This window comes from Chiloscyllium punctatum, chromosome 49 (genome assembly GCF_047496795.1).
Source record: "Chiloscyllium punctatum isolate Juve2018m chromosome 49, sChiPun1.3, whole genome shotgun sequence".
Classification (NCBI taxonomy): Eukaryota; Metazoa; Chordata; class Chondrichthyes; order Orectolobiformes; family Hemiscylliidae; genus Chiloscyllium; species Chiloscyllium punctatum.
The window spans coordinates 4,922,077-4,939,592 of record NC_092787.1 but is presented as its reverse complement, the minus strand read 5'-3'; the positions used below and the strand labels follow the sequence as shown (position 1 = coordinate 4,939,592).

At 39.6% G+C, this 17,516-nt stretch overlaps 1 protein-coding gene across 2 annotated transcripts in view; it reads left to right on the top strand.

Moving 5' to 3' along the window:
• LOC140469538 (prostaglandin G/H synthase 1-like) overlaps positions 1 to 15,178 on the top strand; it is a 104,581-nt gene extending 89,403 nt beyond the window's left edge. For both annotated transcript variants that reach the window (XM_072566145.1, XM_072566147.1), the window contains 3 exons: positions 1,758 to 2,044; positions 3,240 to 3,387; positions 13,513 to 15,178. In XM_072566145.1, the coding sequence (XP_072422246.1) occupies positions 1,758 to 2,044; positions 3,240 to 3,387; positions 13,513 to 13,871 (794 nt within the window). In that variant the 3' untranslated portion in view covers positions 13,872 to 15,178. The remainder of the gene's footprint in view (positions 1 to 1,757; positions 2,045 to 3,239; positions 3,388 to 13,512) is intronic.
• The last annotated feature ends 2,338 nt before the right edge of the window (positions 15,179 to 17,516 follow it).

The window sequence follows — 17,516 nt, the reverse complement described above, 5'->3', positions numbered from 1 at the left end:
GAGGAAAAGAAAATTCTCTTCTCCGTCTGATTGGGTGACCCCTAATATTAAACAGAGTGCCCCCTTGTTCTGGACTAACTCGCAAGAGGGAACATCATTTCCACATCCACCTTGTCAAGACCATTCGGGATCTTATACACTTTGATCAAAATCATTCACAAAAAGTGAAAGGAAAACAACATTTTGAGAGGAGAGTATTGAGTGTTGATGACTGAACAATTGCACAGGACCTTATTTTGCAGACTGAAGGAACATGTACACAAATGTACCTGTTGCAATTCAATACAATAGGTAACAGCCACTCCGTGATTCACTCTGTGCTTTGACAAGCAGTGTCAACCTATCTGATTTAAAATTTAAACAAAAACTTGACAGTTAATTAGCATCAACTAGTTCTTTCCCATTGTAGCACCTCTACCAATCAGAGGCCACTTGTCAACCGAAGGGCGCTTTTTCTCTTATATGGAATGAATATTGTTTTCCCTTTAGTATTTTTATTCTCTTGTGAATTCAAATAGCGTTGACAAAATGTATCATTTTTTCAAATATGTTGTGCTGTAATAAATGTAACGTTCTCCTAAGAGCATTACTTAAAGTTTCAATTCAAGCGTGGATCGTAGTCCAGTTACCTTTTGATGAAAAAATTAAAACATGTTGTAGATGCTTTGGAGAGGGTACAGCAAAGGTTTACTAGGATGTTACCTGGTATGGGGGATTTTAGCTATGAAGAAAGGTTGGATAGACTGGGTTTGTTTTCACTGGAAGCAGGAGGTTGAGGGGGACCTGTTAGAAGTTTATAAGATTGTGAATGGCATGGATAGAGTGAAAAGTATGAGGCTTTTCCCCAGGGTGGAGGAGTCAATTACAGGGGAACACCAGTTCAAGGTGGGGGAGGAGTGGGGGGGAGTTTAGAAGAGATATGTGAGGCAAGTTTTTCACACAAATGGTGGTGAGTGCCTGGAACGTGCTGGCAGAGGAAGTGATGGAAGCAGACATGATAACAGCATTCAAGAAGCACCTGAATGAATACATGGATAGGAAAGCTATACAGGGATACGGATCATGCAAGTGAAGACAGTTTTAGAGAGGCAAAATGTGTCAGCACAGACTTGGAGGGCCCGAGGGCTGAGTTGTTCTTTGAATGAAGACAGATGAATAATAAGTGCCTAGATTAATTAAATAAGTATGGCAATAGAGATAAGAACATTGTTGCAACAGTAATAGCAACTTGTATTTACATAACACCTTCAACATAGGAAAACAACCTCAAGTGTTTCACTGGGGTATAATCAAAAAAATGACACCAAACTAAATAAGGGAACTTTAGGATGGATGGCCTCAACGGATGAGGGAGGGGAGGAGTTGCTGGTGAATGAAGGATGGTGATATTCATGTGGGGCCTTGGATCAGAGAAATGAGGGAGGTTTCAAGGCCAGAGGAAACTACAGAGACAGAAAATATCACAGCTGTAAAAAAGGCAATGAGAATTTCCCTGATCTTGCTAAAATTCTGATAAGCAGCTAGTGCTCTGACTGACTTATTTTGTTTTCTATCCATTTATGCCAATTCTATTTGACACCAAAAGTGAAACCCAAAAACAACATCATGTCAAATTGGAAGAACAGTTGAGCTCAAGACTATTAAATTGTATTTGATCATTAACAACAATGAAATTTTACAAGGTGAAGTACCTGGAACATGACAAAGTAAAAGTATGATTTTGTGTTTTTATGATTCTTTGTCTCTCTACTTTGCAGGGGAAACTATCAAGATAGTTATTGAGGACTATGTGCAACACCTGAGTGGTTATTACTTTAAGATGACTTTTAACCCAGAACTTCTGTTCAGTGAGCACTTTCAATACAGAAACCGGATTGCAGTTGAGTTCAACCATCTCTACCACTGGCATCCATTAATGCCTGACTGCTTCGTTGTGAAAGGCCAAGAGTTTGCCTATGAAAACTTTATTTTCAATGTGGACATCCTGATGAAGTTTGGAGTGGAAGCTTTAGTAGAATCATTTGCAAAACAGAGAGCAGGACGGGTAAAAATGTCTTTTATCAAAAGTGATTGAACAATAAGACACTTGGCATGTGGATTTACTGAACTGGTTATATACTTAGATTCATTATGCACATGAGTCAAGTTAACACATTATTAGTTATATTGTCCATAATTCCCAATTTAATGGCGAAAGATGGAATGCATTATACAGATAGAACTCAGCATATCTCCTTCAATACTATTTCTATATTGTTCATAGTTGTGGGCAAATAAGTAGAAATTAAACATAAATATAGTAATCTTGACAAGGTTAGAGGATTACAAATGAATGACTTTATAACAATGCAGCAGTTTGTTCCCAAGATCCATGCACAGTGTTGTTATAACGCCACAAAGTTCTAAACACATCCCTGACAGGATACTCAATATTTCTATTCTATTTCAGGCAGCATGCATTCAGCAAGGTTAGGTTAGGTTTTATAATTACTACAGAGCAACTGAAGAACTGTCAGCAGTTTATCCCTGAAGAGTTTGACAGAAATGTCATGTATATTGGCCTCTCTTCACACTGTAGGGACTCTGATTCTATGATTTTCCGATGAAGTTGTTCAGTTGACCTGCAAAATGGTTGTATTTAGAACACAAGCTCACCAACTTCAAAGAGCACCCAATGTGTCTCGTTCCAATTACTCATCCACCTTCTTCTATTCATTCATTTAATCCACAATGTGGTTGCAAGTGAAATATGCCTCTTTGTTTCCCCAACAGCGTGGTTTCATTTGAAGAACTGACAGGCCATTTGTACAAGTGGCTTATTCCAAGTTTTAATTTCTTCCTTCCTGGTTGGAACAAGGTGTCTGTGCTTTTGTAAGCAAAATAAAATTTTAGAAAATAGATGATGAAACAAATAATTACTTATCAAAGTAGAATTGTATCCAGCCAGTAATAAGATCTAAACACCATGAAAACTCACCTCCAATTCTGAAATACGTGAACTGAATGATCTAAATAGACACGCAAAAACAAATGTATTTTTGAAATGTCTGTGCATCATGTGCTTTCTTAAGGCACCGTAAGTCAAAGGGCTAAATGGCCTCCTTCTGCTTTTGTTTCTAACATTCTTATGCTCATAACACAATTGTCATCGTACAAAAGTTTTGTTTTACAAAGTAAAGAATCTTAAATAACATCAAAAACAAGTGTGGATCTATTTAACAATATTATTATTGTTACAGATCGGTGGAGGGAAAAATATCAACAAAAATATTCTACATGTGGCAATCAATCTCATTGAATATGGGAGACAGTTAAGATTTCAACCATTTAATCAGTATCGGAAGCAATTCGGTCTGACGCCCTATAAATCTTTCCAAGAGTTAACTGGTAAGGATCTAAAGAACAATTTGCAGAATTCAAAATGACTTTTCCAGTCCTATGGATGTAGATGTTGGGGTGAGATAGTGGGGGTTAAGATAACAGAGATGTATGGGCTAGCTGTCTGCTCAGTGGAAATGGGCAACCAATGTCCATTTCCAATGAAAATTCCCCTTAGGAATGTTTGAGACCCCAGAATGGTCCCTACACATTGCGTGTGAAGACTGCCACCTCAATCATGGTGACCACTAGCAACAAGCCACGCCTCAATTTCAGGCAGCATGCATGAAAGGCTGTAATCATGTCCATAAATAACACCCTAATGGCCAACTAGCTTGCAGTAGTCTTCAGTGGTTTGATTTCTACATCGGCAACAAAACATCTCTCCATACTGAAGTGCCCTCAAGATCTCCAGCCTACCTCAGCAGCATATAACCACTTCAGCCTGACATGAACATTGTCCTTTCAATTGGTTCTCCAGCCTTGTCAGCCAGATTGCAGCCATGACAACAGTCATTTATGACTCTTAAGGACCTGTTCTCAAAGTCTAGCCCATAATTTGGGGAAATTTGGCTGAGAAACAAAAGTAACGTTATGTTATTGTCCAAAGTTGGGTGAGTTTGGATCAGATGAACAGGTTAAATAATTTCACATCAGCTGCTAACCCAGCAAAGTGTACGTTCAGTGGAGATGAATCAGTTCTGGGGCTCGGATGATGGATTAGATTCATCACTCCCAGGCAGTGGGATGGGAACTGAAATGTATTCAGAAGGCAGAATGCCTCCATTTTAACAGTTTCTCTTTATATTTAAAGTCAGTCAAGGTTCCCAGTGATCTGTAGGCAAGAAGGGCAGCTACACTGCCTGCAGGCCAATAAACAGAAGTGTTTACTCCCAACAAACTAACCACTGAATCTTCCATGAGATCTCCCAACCTCCTACCTCATACTTCAATAACAACACCTCACAACTTACTGCAATTCCATTTACCCTATCATCATGCCATGATCTCTTCTATAGACCCCCTGCCCCACTTCCCAACACCAATCTCCAATTCCGAAGCATCTCCAACAACCTCCTCTAATCTAACATCTAGCTGCTTTTGAGTCCATTGATAAAATTTTAAATGGTGGTTAAGTCTGCAGAGCTTCATTCAAACCTTTACTTCCTACTTTGCCATAAGTAAACACTTTTAACTCTTGGAAAACTAATTTTGTTTTTAGCTGTTAAATATCAGTGTCTCATTGTACCCCAACGTTTCTTATTAATCTCATTCAATCTGTAGAATGAGGACCTATAGTAGCTTGCTGCTTTCTTAATTGTATATCTGTTTTTGAGCCATAATTGGAAGAAAACTTCAGTAACTATCTCTGAAGCTTTACTAATAACCCAACTGTAAACTAAGGAAGAAAATATGAGGTGACTAAAAGGTTTGGACATGTCTTAGCACAATCTGAGGGAGAATAAGTAACAATGTCCCAGTACTTCTATGCTGAACAAAATGTTATCATGTCAGGGAGCTGTTTTCCCTAGAGCGTCAGAGGCTGAGGGGGGGACCTTACAGAGTTTACAAAATTGAGGGCCATGGATAGGGTAAATAGGCAAAGTCCTTTCCCTGGTATTGGGGATTCCAGAACTAGAGGGCATAGGTTTACGGTAAGAGGGGAAAGATATAAAAGAGACCTAAGGGGCAACTTTTTCACACAGAGGGTGGTATGTTAGATGGGTATATGAATAGGAAGGGTTTGGAGGGATATGGGCCGGGTGCTGGCAGGTGGGAATAGATTGGGTTGGGATATCAGGTCGTCATGGATGGGTTGGACCGAAGGGTATGTTTCCATGCTGTACATCTCTATGACTATGAATGTCATCAGACATTGTAATACAAGAGGCATTTCTGCATAATCAATCCCTTTTTGAAAGTATTTCCACAAACATGTCACATAAACTTTTCACAACACCAGGTTATAGTCCAACAGGTTTATTTGGAAGCACTAGCTTTCAGAGTGCTGCTCCTTCATCAGGTGGTTGTGACTGAAAGCTAGTGCTTCTAAGTAAACCTGTTGGAGTATAAACTGTGGTGTTGTGTGATTTTTAACTTTGTACATCACAATCCAACACCTGCATCTCCAAATCACATAAACTTTAGAATTGCTATTTGTTTTTTTTGTGCATCTGCAGTATTTTATTTATTTTAAACTCAGAATTGACTATTCTTGCTTATTGGATGCTTCAGTAATTTTTACTTCATCTTTTGTCACCCACAATTTTAGAATACTTCCCTGTTTTTTAGTACTGCTGTTCCAGTACTGCTGCAATATCCTCCTAGGTTAATGCTCTAGACCAATAAACATATAACAGGTTGTGCTGAAACTCTTGGAAGGGCGTCCAACCTGAAAGATTTCTTTCTCCACGTCTCTCTTTGGTAAGCTCCTCAGCTGAGATCTGGAGCTCAATATGTCGGCTGTCATGAGACAGTTTGCTAGCGCCCCCTATACACTGAACCAATATCTACTGTAATTAAATAGAAACAGAAAGTGCTGAAGGGGTGTCTAATGGACTCAAAACTTTAACTCTGTTTCTCTCTTCACAACCAAATTTGCAGACTACACAAAAATAGATGGAACGGCAGGCTGCAAGAGGGATCAAAACAATTTGATAAATTAACTAACTTGTCAAAAGGTTTGTAAATAGACTCTAATGTGGAAAATTGTGAAGTTGTTTGTTTTGGAAGGGAGAATGAAATAATATTATTTAAATGGAGCAACACTGCAGAAAGCTGTGACACAAAGGCACTTGAGGGTACTTGTGCACGAAACACCGAAAACATACATGTGATCAGGTAATCAGGAAGGTGAATGGAATATTGACTCTTATTTCAAGGGGGTTAGAGTGTAAGAGCAGGGAATTCTTAGATTATTTGTACAAGGTGCTGGTGAGACCACATCTGGAATACTGTGAGCAGTTTTGGGCCCCTTATTTAAGAAAAGGTATTAATTCATTGGAGGTGGTTCAGAGAAGGTTCACTAGGATGCTCCCCACTATGGGGAGATAGTCTTGTGAATACAGATTAAACAGGTTGGAACTCAACACATTGGAATTTGAGAGAATGAGAAGTGATCTCATTGAAGCATATCGGATCTTAAAGGACTTGACAGGATTAATGCTGAGCGGATCTTTCCCCTCATTGCGTAGTCTAGGACCAGAGGGTGTAATCTCAGAATACAGAGGCGCCAATTTAATTTTGGATGAAGAGGAATTTCTTCTCTGAGCATTGTGATCTTCGAACGCCTTGTCACAGAGAGCTATTGGGGGCGGGGCGGGGGAAACAAAGACCTTGTATATTTTTAAGGCTGAGATAGTTGGTTCTTAATCACTGGGGGAGTTATGGAGAAAATGCAGGAAGGTGGCCATGAGGAATATCAGATCAGCCACGATCCTATTGAATGCAGACCAGGTTCAAGACATCAAATGGCCTACTCCTCTTCCTATTTCTTATGGTCTTGTGGTCTTGCACTGCCGGACCTGCTGAGTTTCTCCAGCATTCTCTATTTATTTCAGATCTTCAGCACCCTCAGTATTTTGTTTTATCTGCCCTAAATTAATTATTTCTCCAAAAAAAGACTTCAATTGTCAGGAATTTACTCTGGTTGTAATCAAGAACGTGTTTTCTGCACTTCAAACAACCAGCATAAATTTGCAAATGCTGGTCATACTGGATATAATTTCTTTTTTAATATTGAAATGACTAAATTGGTGGACTGCAAAATGTTTGTGATTGGTTTTCAAGTTAATTTGTAGATAAAGTTTGTAGATAAAGTTCCTGAAAAGTGATTGTTCACTTACATTGAAGCTCATGAAATTGAAGGCAACTTATTGACCTTATTAAGTTTGAGGTTGGAGAGTACACAGTTTTGTTTGCTAGTCCCAGTCCTTCACTTGTCACAGCATATTGTGAATCTAACCATGCTGGTGATGTGGTCAATTAGAGGTTTCTTTACTCAACAACAAATAACAAATTTATCACCAAAAATAAGTTTACTCATTCAAAGATGCAAAAACAGTTTATAAATCTTTTCTGAACCCTTTCATTTCAAGTCCATTGGTTCTTCTTCAGAACAGAAGGAGACTGGGAAATGATGGAATCCTTCCTTCGACAAAGTGGGAAGGATATTGAGTGGAATAGATGATGAGTGTGTCCAATGTAAAAGGCAAAGGGAATGCAAAACAGTAATAAAGGAAATGTTGAGATGCAAAATAGGTGGTTGTTATCGATGTTAGAAAACAGATCAGTTCTGCTGAGAGCAAACCCATTGCAAACAAGACATGTGTTGGTAGGTGTGGGAGAGGAGCCAATAGAAGGGGGGATGTAATTAAAATGCAGGCACCGTTCATGCTCTGAAGTTGTGGTCAGTGTTGAGTCCTGAAGATTTGAGAATGCATACATAGGAAATAAGGTGTTGTTCCTGCTGTTGCGTTGAGCTGTGCTAGAATACTGCAGCAGGCCCAGGAGAGAAATGTAAGGATGGGAACAAGATGTTGTATTGAAATGGCAAGCGAGCGAAAGGTCAGTGTCATTCTTACAGAGAGAGAGTGGAGTGTTCTGAAAGCAGAAAGCCAATCTGCATTTGTTCTGTGTTGTAAAGGAGACCACATTGTGAGCAGTGAATGCAGTAGACTAGGTTGAAGGAGATACAAGTAAACCACTGCTTTACCTGGAGGGTGTGTTTAGGAGCTTGGAATAAGGAAATGAATTGGAATGGACTCCTTTTAGAAAGCAAGTCTGAGGAAGTGTAGTCAAGATAACTGAGGGATTTGATGGGTTTGTAACAGATATTGGTGGAAAGTCTATCCTCAGAAATAGAAACAATGAAGTCATGGAAAGGGAGGGAGGAATCAGTGATGGACTGAGTTAGGCAAAAAAAAAGATGAAATTGGAAGCAAAATAGTTAATTTTTCAAATTCTCGACAAGAGCAGGAAGCAGGCCCAATAACATAATTGATGTACTGGAGAAAATGTTGTGAGAGGAGGTCACAGTAAGACTGGAACAAGGAATGTTCCAAGTACCACACAAAGAGGCAAGTCTATTTGGGACAGATGGAGATACCCAAAGCCACACCCTTGACCTGGAGCAAGTGAGCCAATTTAAGGAGAAATTGTTCAAAGCGAGGTGAAGTGGGCTGCTGGTGGATGGAGACTGTTCAGGCCTCCCTTTGAAGTAGATGTGGAGAGGTTCAGACCATCCGGATGGGGCATGGATGGTGGAGAGGGATTGCACACCCGTGATGAGGAAGAGGTGATTGGGACCAGGAAACTGGAAATTTGAAGAACTAACAAAAGGCATTAGATGAATCATGAACGTAAGTGGGAAGAGACTGAACAAGCAAAGAGAAAAAAAATAGAGTCGACAAAAAAAGAAATGCATTCAGGAATATCCAAAACAAATAGTCTGCCAGGGTAGCCCAGCTTATGGATTTTGATGCAAAGATTATTGGGAAAAAGTTTGGTTTATGCAAATATTTTGAATCAACCTTTTTTTAAACTAACACCTGCACACAGACAAACACACAAGTCTGAGGGAGGAACAAAAGAAAATGAAAACTCTGAAGCAGCGGGTTAACTTTAGAATACTTTTGGCCAAATAATAGTTAAATTCATGAAAAAAGCCAATATGTCACAGATTGCTCAGATGGTGTCCTGATGCCAAATACATTGTGCACGCACACAAGCCACTATCAATGGGCTGTCTTCCTGAAGCAGTTACAGTTGACTGAATTCCCTTTGCCTCAGACCGTGGGACAAATTGCAAGAGAATCTTCTTCAGGACTTCCCTCTGGGGTGAAAAACATGACTTTCAGTATGTTTTCAGCTCAACCAGTTGGTGAGATGATTTTCAAAGTAAAGAGAGAGGGGCCAATGGGTCATTGTTCTTCAGGCAAGTCTAATTTTTCTCTGACTGACTTCGATAATCCCTTTCACATTCTGAGCCATGTGACCTCTTTCTGAAATTTCTCCAGACTGTCTGAGCTCCCCATTCCTTGCAGGTACATTATTGCTGTTATAACCAGTGCCATATTCTTAGCAGAATGTCATTTTTTTAAAAGTTCAAGACATGTGTATATAAGTGTCATAGAGTCATACAGCATGGAAACAGACCCTTCAGTCCAACCAGTCCATGCCGAACATAATCCCAAACTAAACTAGTACCACTTGCTCCTGGCCCATATCCCCCCAAACTGTTCCTATTCATATCTTCATCCAAATGTCTTTTAAATGTTGTAACTCTACCCGCATCCACCACTTCCTCAGGAAGTTCATTCCACATGCGAACCACCCTCTTGTATAAAAAAAATTTACCTTTTGTGTCTTCTTTCGATCTCTTTACTCTCACCTTAAAAATGAGCATCCTAGTCTTTAAATTCCCCATCTTGGGGAAAAGAGAACAACCATTAATTCTGTACCTCTCATTATTTTATAAACTTCCATCAGGTCAACTCTCAACATCCTACAGTCCAGTGAAAAAAGTCTCAGCCTATCCAGCTTTTCTTTATAACTCAAACCTTTCATGCCCTGCAACATTCTGGTAAATCTCTTCAGAACCTTCTTCAGCTTCATAATATACTTCCTCTAACTGGGTGACAGGACCCTCATACTCTTAAAGAATAATAGTCGGATTGCATCTCTTTATAATAACCTGTTTAGGAATTTGTCTGAGTGTTCAGGAAACAGAGATCAGGATTAATAGGCAGGTCGTCTCATTGGCAGAATGTGACTGATGGTCTCATACAAGGATCAGATTGGGAACTCACTTAGTCACAATGTTTGTTAATGGCTTACGTGAAAGACACAGATTGCACATTGTGTTTGCAAGTCACAAGTTGGAGTAGACATACGCACAATGGGAATTAGTTACTGAAACTGACAGGATATGCAGAGTACAAACAGTGAAACTAGCAAAACCTGGAAGGTAGTCTCTGCCAGGAGCAGTTCCTTCAGCCATACTTCACTAGACTCTTTACAAACAGCAACTTTGTGAAATATATTGTGAAAGTGCTGTGGATTCCTCTGAGATTCATTCATCTCACCACATTGCCTGCAAGACTTATCTAACTTGGGGTTTACATGTTCAGAGGCTCACTGAGCCTGTGAAGAAGGGGTTCATCATCCTCCAGCTCCTTAATGATGCTGGCTATGAGTACATCTCCTGCATCATTACTCTACCTCAGCCCTGGATTGGCCTCTGCATATTTTGGAGTGTCTGGTGAATTGATAGCTGGCAATGGAGGGTAGATTCTTTAGTAGCATGTCTGTAAAGAATGGGAGTCAGGGAGCAATAGCATGTGTTTGAGTACTGTCTGTGAAATGGAGAGTTGAGGAGGAGAATAGAGAGGAACGTGTGTGTCAGTCACAGGAGTGCTGTGCTGGATGTGAGGGTGTGGGGGTAAGAGAGTGCTGACTGCCAGTTTAGAGTTCTAGGAAACTCAATGCATAGATATCACAAGCAGGTTCTGTGAGCTTTAGATGGGCAAGGACTGGACATTGAACTAATAGCAAACTGATGAATATTTGTGAACTATTCCCACCATATACAGTGACATGACTAAACAGAACTTCAGCAGAACATGTCCTCACTCCAGTCCCAGTCCATGTCATCTGATATCACTGATGTTGGACTCTGGGTATTAACATACAGCTATTCCCCCATGTTTAATGCTCAGCATACAATACCACATGAAGTTATTAAACCTTTTCAGGTCCTGGGTCCTGTTCTTTGCGTGCAGGTTCGGTGGATTGGCCTTACTAAATTGCCCTTAGTGTCCAGGGATGTGCAGACTAGGTGGATTAGTCATAGGAAATGCAGGGATAGGGTAGGGATGGCGTGTCTTCGGAGGGTTGGTGTGGACTTGATGGGCCAAATGTCCTGCTTCAACACTGTAGAGATCCTGTGTTTCTACTGTTCACTGCCTCAGCAACTTGAAGCCACTGCCTAGTAACTGTGCATCCCTGCTGTTCTCCATGGAGGTTCAGTCATGATCTCCAGGGAGGAATTTGTGACAGTGGGGCAGCCTTCCCCCATCAGGCATCATTGCTGCAGCCATTTTCTCACTCTCAGTGCCTTGGATACCCGAGAGCCACTTCTATTGTGTGTCCAACCAGGTTTTCATCAAATAGAGATCCTTTGTTGCTGCATTCAGTGTGCAAACCTCTCCAGCTTTCCTGAATGGTCGGAGAACCTGATGGCAGGCTGTGAGTTGTTTTATTTTGGAGGGGGAGGAAGGAAACACAAGTTATACACAGGATTTGGGATCCTGGCCCAAACAAGGTACGTGCACTGAAGTGGTCAGATTCTGCCCATAATACCAGTGTTGCAGCCAGTACTCTATAATATAATAAATAGATTCAGTGGTTAGTTGCTTTCAGTGTGAGCTTCTTGTTTTTTTTATTAAAACAAGTTCACACTTACCATGAGCTGAGGTGGGCGTTGAAATCAATATCTGTATATCAAGTCCCAGAACTCTGAAACAACTTGTAGAGTCTTGTATAACTCCAAGTTGGAAAGTTGACAGGATTTGAATGATAGGAAAATTGGTTGCAATATGCAAAACTACTTAAGTTGTGAGAGAACTTATGGGAAAAACATAACCAGTAAAACAATTTACATAATGTCAGCACTTATTCAGCTTGATTTATTTCCCATTGCTCTTAAGATCTTCAGCTGATTGTTATTGCTGCTGTAAACAAAGCATCAAAATTCACAAAAACACTTCTGAAGAAAGGTCCCGAAACATTAAGTCTGATTTCTCTCCTTAGATGCTGTCAGACCTGCTGAGCTTTTCCAGCAATTTCTGTTGTTGTTTCTGATTTCCAGCATCCACAGTTCTTTTGTGTTTTTTTAATCAAAATTCACACTAGCCAACTAAAGGTTTTGAGTAGCCTGGTAACTGGTCACATTCCAAAAGCCTGTTTTGACCACAAACAACCAAAATACATTTAAATTGAAGCTTAAAAAGGGGAAAACAATAAGATGGAGTTTACTGGAACAAGTATGTTTTGATTATCATATCTCTTAGCTTAAGCCATTGCTTACTGTTTTGCTGCTACCTCCTTTTAAGCATAAACCTGAAAACTACTGAAGTAACTGGTAGACAAACATTTAAACTTGCAAAATCTATAACCAATTTCAATCAGCCTTTCATAATGAAGTTTATTCAGAACCAGTCAGCATTGGATTAAGTGCAATGTTAATTTTAATTCACAGTAAAGCATCGTGCAGGTACTGTGTCCATGTTATTGAGCTAATATGAACATACTTTAGCTTCAAAGATTACTTCCATGAGAATTTTCTGGCAACCACAGCTAATTTGTCTTCAATCTTTAGTTCATTGATTAGATAGTTGTAACTGTAGTGATTGTAACTATTTCAGCCAGGTGGACCACATAGAATAGGAGTTCCCTGATTGGGGCTGTTAATCTGGTCTAATCAGGGAGCCCTGGCTGACAGATAAGAACTGGAATGTCAGGCATCCCTTTGTTCTGACAGTTGGTTCTGAGGGAGCTGGATCAGTGTCATGAACTTTTCATTTGTAAATAAAGGGTGACTTAGTGGTGGGATACTGGCCTCTGTGGAGCTATTTCAGTAACAACTGAACTGAGATTCAGGGTATGTATCAGATGTCAATAGGAGTCAGTGTATTCACTCAGATGAGTCACATTGTAGACAGCAGTAAGGAGACTGATTGATTGGATGTGTAGCTAATGGGTACTATGTTTATGCCATTTAACGAATTCAAGATTCATTTGAACCCACATAAGATCACTGGACAGGTAGAAATTTTATTTTATCTATTCTCTGGAAATTGTTGGTTAAATGTTCCTACCTCTTTCCAATTAATGACCTCCATCAGCAAGTATTTCTCTACGGCACTGTCTCTCCTCTTCAGCTTAGCATTTATTTTTATTCCTCACACTCTGATGTGAGGCACATTGCGATCTTTTTCTATCATTAAAATGTTGTTTAAATGCAAGCAGTTCTTAATTAACTTGATGAAAAGCATGCAAAGACCTGTTTTCCATTCATAGCATGTAAAGGGCTTCTTGCTAAATGTTCATCTGATTTGTGTTCTTTTGTTATAGGTGAAACAGAATTAGCGGCTAAACTGGAGAAATTGTATGGACACATTGATGCAATGGAATTTTATCCTGCACTACTGCTGGAAGCACCCTATGAAAATGCCATTTTTGGGCAAAGTATGGTGGAAATGGGTGCTCCCTTTTCCCTCAAAGGATTAATGGGAAACCCAATCTGCTCTCCAGATTATTGGAAACCAAGCACATTTGGAGGGAAAACAGGCTTTGATATAGTTAACACAGCAACACTCAAAAAGCTGGTTTGCCACAACGTTAAAAATTGTCCCTATGTGGCTTTCCATGTCCCACACAACATAGATGATGAAAGTGAGAGGGGAAAGAAAGAACCCTCTACTGAGCTCTAATCTGACAGGACAATAGAGGTATTTGGCACATAAGGGTTGTATAGAATTATGCTCTGACTAGTTTTAAACTATTTCAGCTAGCTTTAAGGAGTACATTGCTGATGTGACAATAGTTTAGTGAATAACCATTTTGTATTGTATTCTGCAATAAGTATTAAGATGATGACAATCTTCAACAGTAGGAAGCATAACATGACAGTTTGATACAAATACACCTAAAATTTCATCCAAATCAGAAAACTTTTTTTTATTTCCCAGACAGCTTGTTTGAAATAGAATTCTGTTTAATTTTTAATGTATTCATCAGAATAGAAATCCGTTACATGTCACAATGAGCTGATCAGAGTTAATTCTGCACAAATATTGCTCACACTGCTAAATATAAGAGCGCAATTCTTTTACGTGTGCTGATGTAACCTAAAGCAGACATTAGGTCCCTTAAGTATGTGAATGAGGGACACAGCAGCTGATAAGGATCCCATTGAGAAAGCCATAAGTGGGTTAGGCATTGGGTCTGTCCTTTCTCAAAATTCTTCAGATAATTCGATAATATTTAATTTTGTTCTTCTCAGAAAATGGACACCCTCCCATAGAGCTGGGAAGCAGCATTGGTGCACTCCCAGTTCTGCAGGAGTCACATCTGCCCCCCGTTCCCTCCTTCCCTATCAAATCAAACTGCTCTTGTTAGTGCGCCTGCTAATGTTTTGATTACCGATGATGTTTTTAAGTGTAAGAACTTACTGTTGACAAATAAAAAGTGAAAAGATATTATCCAAATGTTTCTACAGTGAGAATAAAAGAAATCTGGGACCATAGATAAATTGCATTATATTTTCAATTAGTTAGATGTACAGCTGATGCTTTTTCTTGGCCAAGTGCCCTGGGAAGTTTGGAGAGGCTTTAAACCCAGTGAGCTATTGTTTCTATATTTATGGGGGTATAGTTGTGAAATAAAGGTGTTATTTTTAACCTAAACTCAGACCCCACTTGGTTTTACTCATAGCTGAAAGCAATGGGTGCTCAAATTACGCAAAATATGTACGAACTGGGTTAGATTTTATTCAAGACTAATTCTGCTTCCTTTAGTTAATTCCTAACTATAGTGGTTGTAATGAAGTTATCAAGGTGGACCTCATGTAATAAGTTCCTTGATTAGAGTTGTTAATCTGGTCCAATCTTGGAACCCTGGTTGACAGATAAGAACAGGAGTATAAGGTATCCTATTCACCTTGAGAACGGGCTCTGAGGGAGCTGGATCAGTATCAAAGACTCTCCATGTATAAATAAAGGGTGACTTGGTGACAGGATACTGGCCTCTATGGAATTATTTCAAAAAGAAAATGGAGAAATTTGTTATTTCTATTTTTGACAAAGCTCAAGGATTTTGAATTCAAAAAATCTTGTTTCTGTCTACTCTCAATTTTTGATAGCTTTTACTTTCTTTGGGAAAGCTGGCTTAAAACTTAGTTTCATGCAGAGATGTATACCAGTTGTTCAACTTCTACCATGACAGACATTGACACCCATAGAAACAAACGATTCTGACAGTGTGCAGAAAGTCAGATAGTATCTGAAATATTAACCTGTCCCTTGTCTTTACAGGAAAAGCGCAGCAGGTCAAGCAGCATCCAAGGAGCAGGAGAATCAACATTTCGGGCATGAGCCCTCATTCCTGAAGAAGGGCTTATGCCCAAAACGTCGATTCTCCTGCTCCTTGGATGCTGCCTGACCTGCTGCGCTTTTCCAGCAACACATTTTCAGCTCTGATCTCCAGCACCTGCAGTCCTCACTTTCTCCTTGTCTTTACAGACTGACCCTTGTCTTTAAAGATTGACTTACTCTATGTGGGCATTTGCAGGGGTGTATCTCTTATTGATTCAGACTATAATATAACATCTTCCTGACAAGCAAGTTCCTGGTATCTTCCCACCCCTTCAATAATCCACAGCTGTCCATGAGGCTGATGTCTCCTATACAAGTACTTTCTCACAGTGAGTGAAGTTTGTGTAAACTACATATGACTTCAACATTGAGAAACATCCTGAATCAATTTTGAGATTGAATTGATTATAAAAATATATTTCCAGAATGCCCTGCTTCCCTATTTTTCTTAATCTACTTTTTTTATATAAAAAAGATCCTGCTGGTTGACTTACTGACCCTTTCTTTATTGAGATCTTTCTTTGGAAAAGAATTTAAGACTTCAAAATGATGTCTTCTTATTCATTCAAGACAAAAAGAGGCAGTTTGACCTAGTGTTCCTCAGCCAGTGCTCCCTTCAAACTGGGTCATTTACTCTAAGTTCCATTTTCCTAACGCTTTGTCCTTTTTCTTATCTTCTTCTCGAATTGTTAACTATTTCATTCTTAAATTTATGAAGGACACAGCCTCAAAAGTCACTTGTACCAATCAACTTGTGTGAAAAGATAATCAACCAATCTCCTGGTATTAATTTTGTTACTGCCTATTACTGGCTAACTGCCTAGAAAGCTAGGCGAAAGTGAGGACTGCAGATGCTGGAGATTAGAGTCGGGAGTGTGGTGCTGATCCTTCACTGCACTTCATCTATGGTAACTTTATCTTTTCTTAGGTAAGGAAACCAAAACTCCACAGTATTCCATGTCCTGCTACAGTTCGACCTTTCCCCATCCATCGCCATTTAAATTATATTCTGCAATTCTGTTTTCTCGACTGAAATGGACAACTTCACACTTATATACATTACAACTTCACACTTATATACATTACAACTTCACACTTATATACATTATAATGCCTCTTTACTAAATCACTTTCAAGCCTCGCTGTGTTATAAAGTCAAAGAATTATACAGCACGGGAACAAACTCTTTGGTTTAAACCGTCCATGCCGACCAGATATCTCAAACTAATATAGTCCCATTTACCAGCATTTAGCCCATATCCCTCTAAAGCCTTCTTATTCATGTACCTATCCAAATACCTTTTAAATGCGATAATTGTACCAGCTTCCACCACCTCTTCTTTCAACTTATTCCATACACACACCAATGTCTGCATGAAAAGGTTGCCCCATAGATCCCTTTTAAATCTTTCCCCTCTCACCTTAAACCGATACCTTCTAGTTTTGAACTCCTGTACTTGGAAAAAAGACCTTGGCTATTCAACCTATCCATGTCTCTCATGATTTTATAAACATCTATAAGGTCACCCCTCAGCCTCTGATTCTCCAGTGAAAAAAGCCCTAGCCAATTCAGCCTCTCCTGATAGCTCAAAACCTCCAATCCAGTAACATTCTTAAAAATCTTTTCTGAACCTGTTCAAGTTTCACAACGTCTTTTCTTTAGCAGGAGGACCAGAATTGATTGCAATATTCTAAAAGTGGCCTAACCAATATGCTGTACAGCCACAACATGACATCCCAACTCCTGTACTCAATGCACTGATCAATAAAGGCATGTGTGCCAAACACCTCCTTCACCACCCCCTCTACCTGCGACTCCACTTTCAAGGAACTATGCTCCTCCCAGGTCTCTTTGTTTGGCAACACTCCCCAGGGCCTACCATTAAGCATTTAAGTCCTGCCTTTGTTTGCCTTTCCAAAATACAACACCTCACATTTGTCCATAGTAAACTGTATCTGCAACTGCTCAACTCATTGACTCGT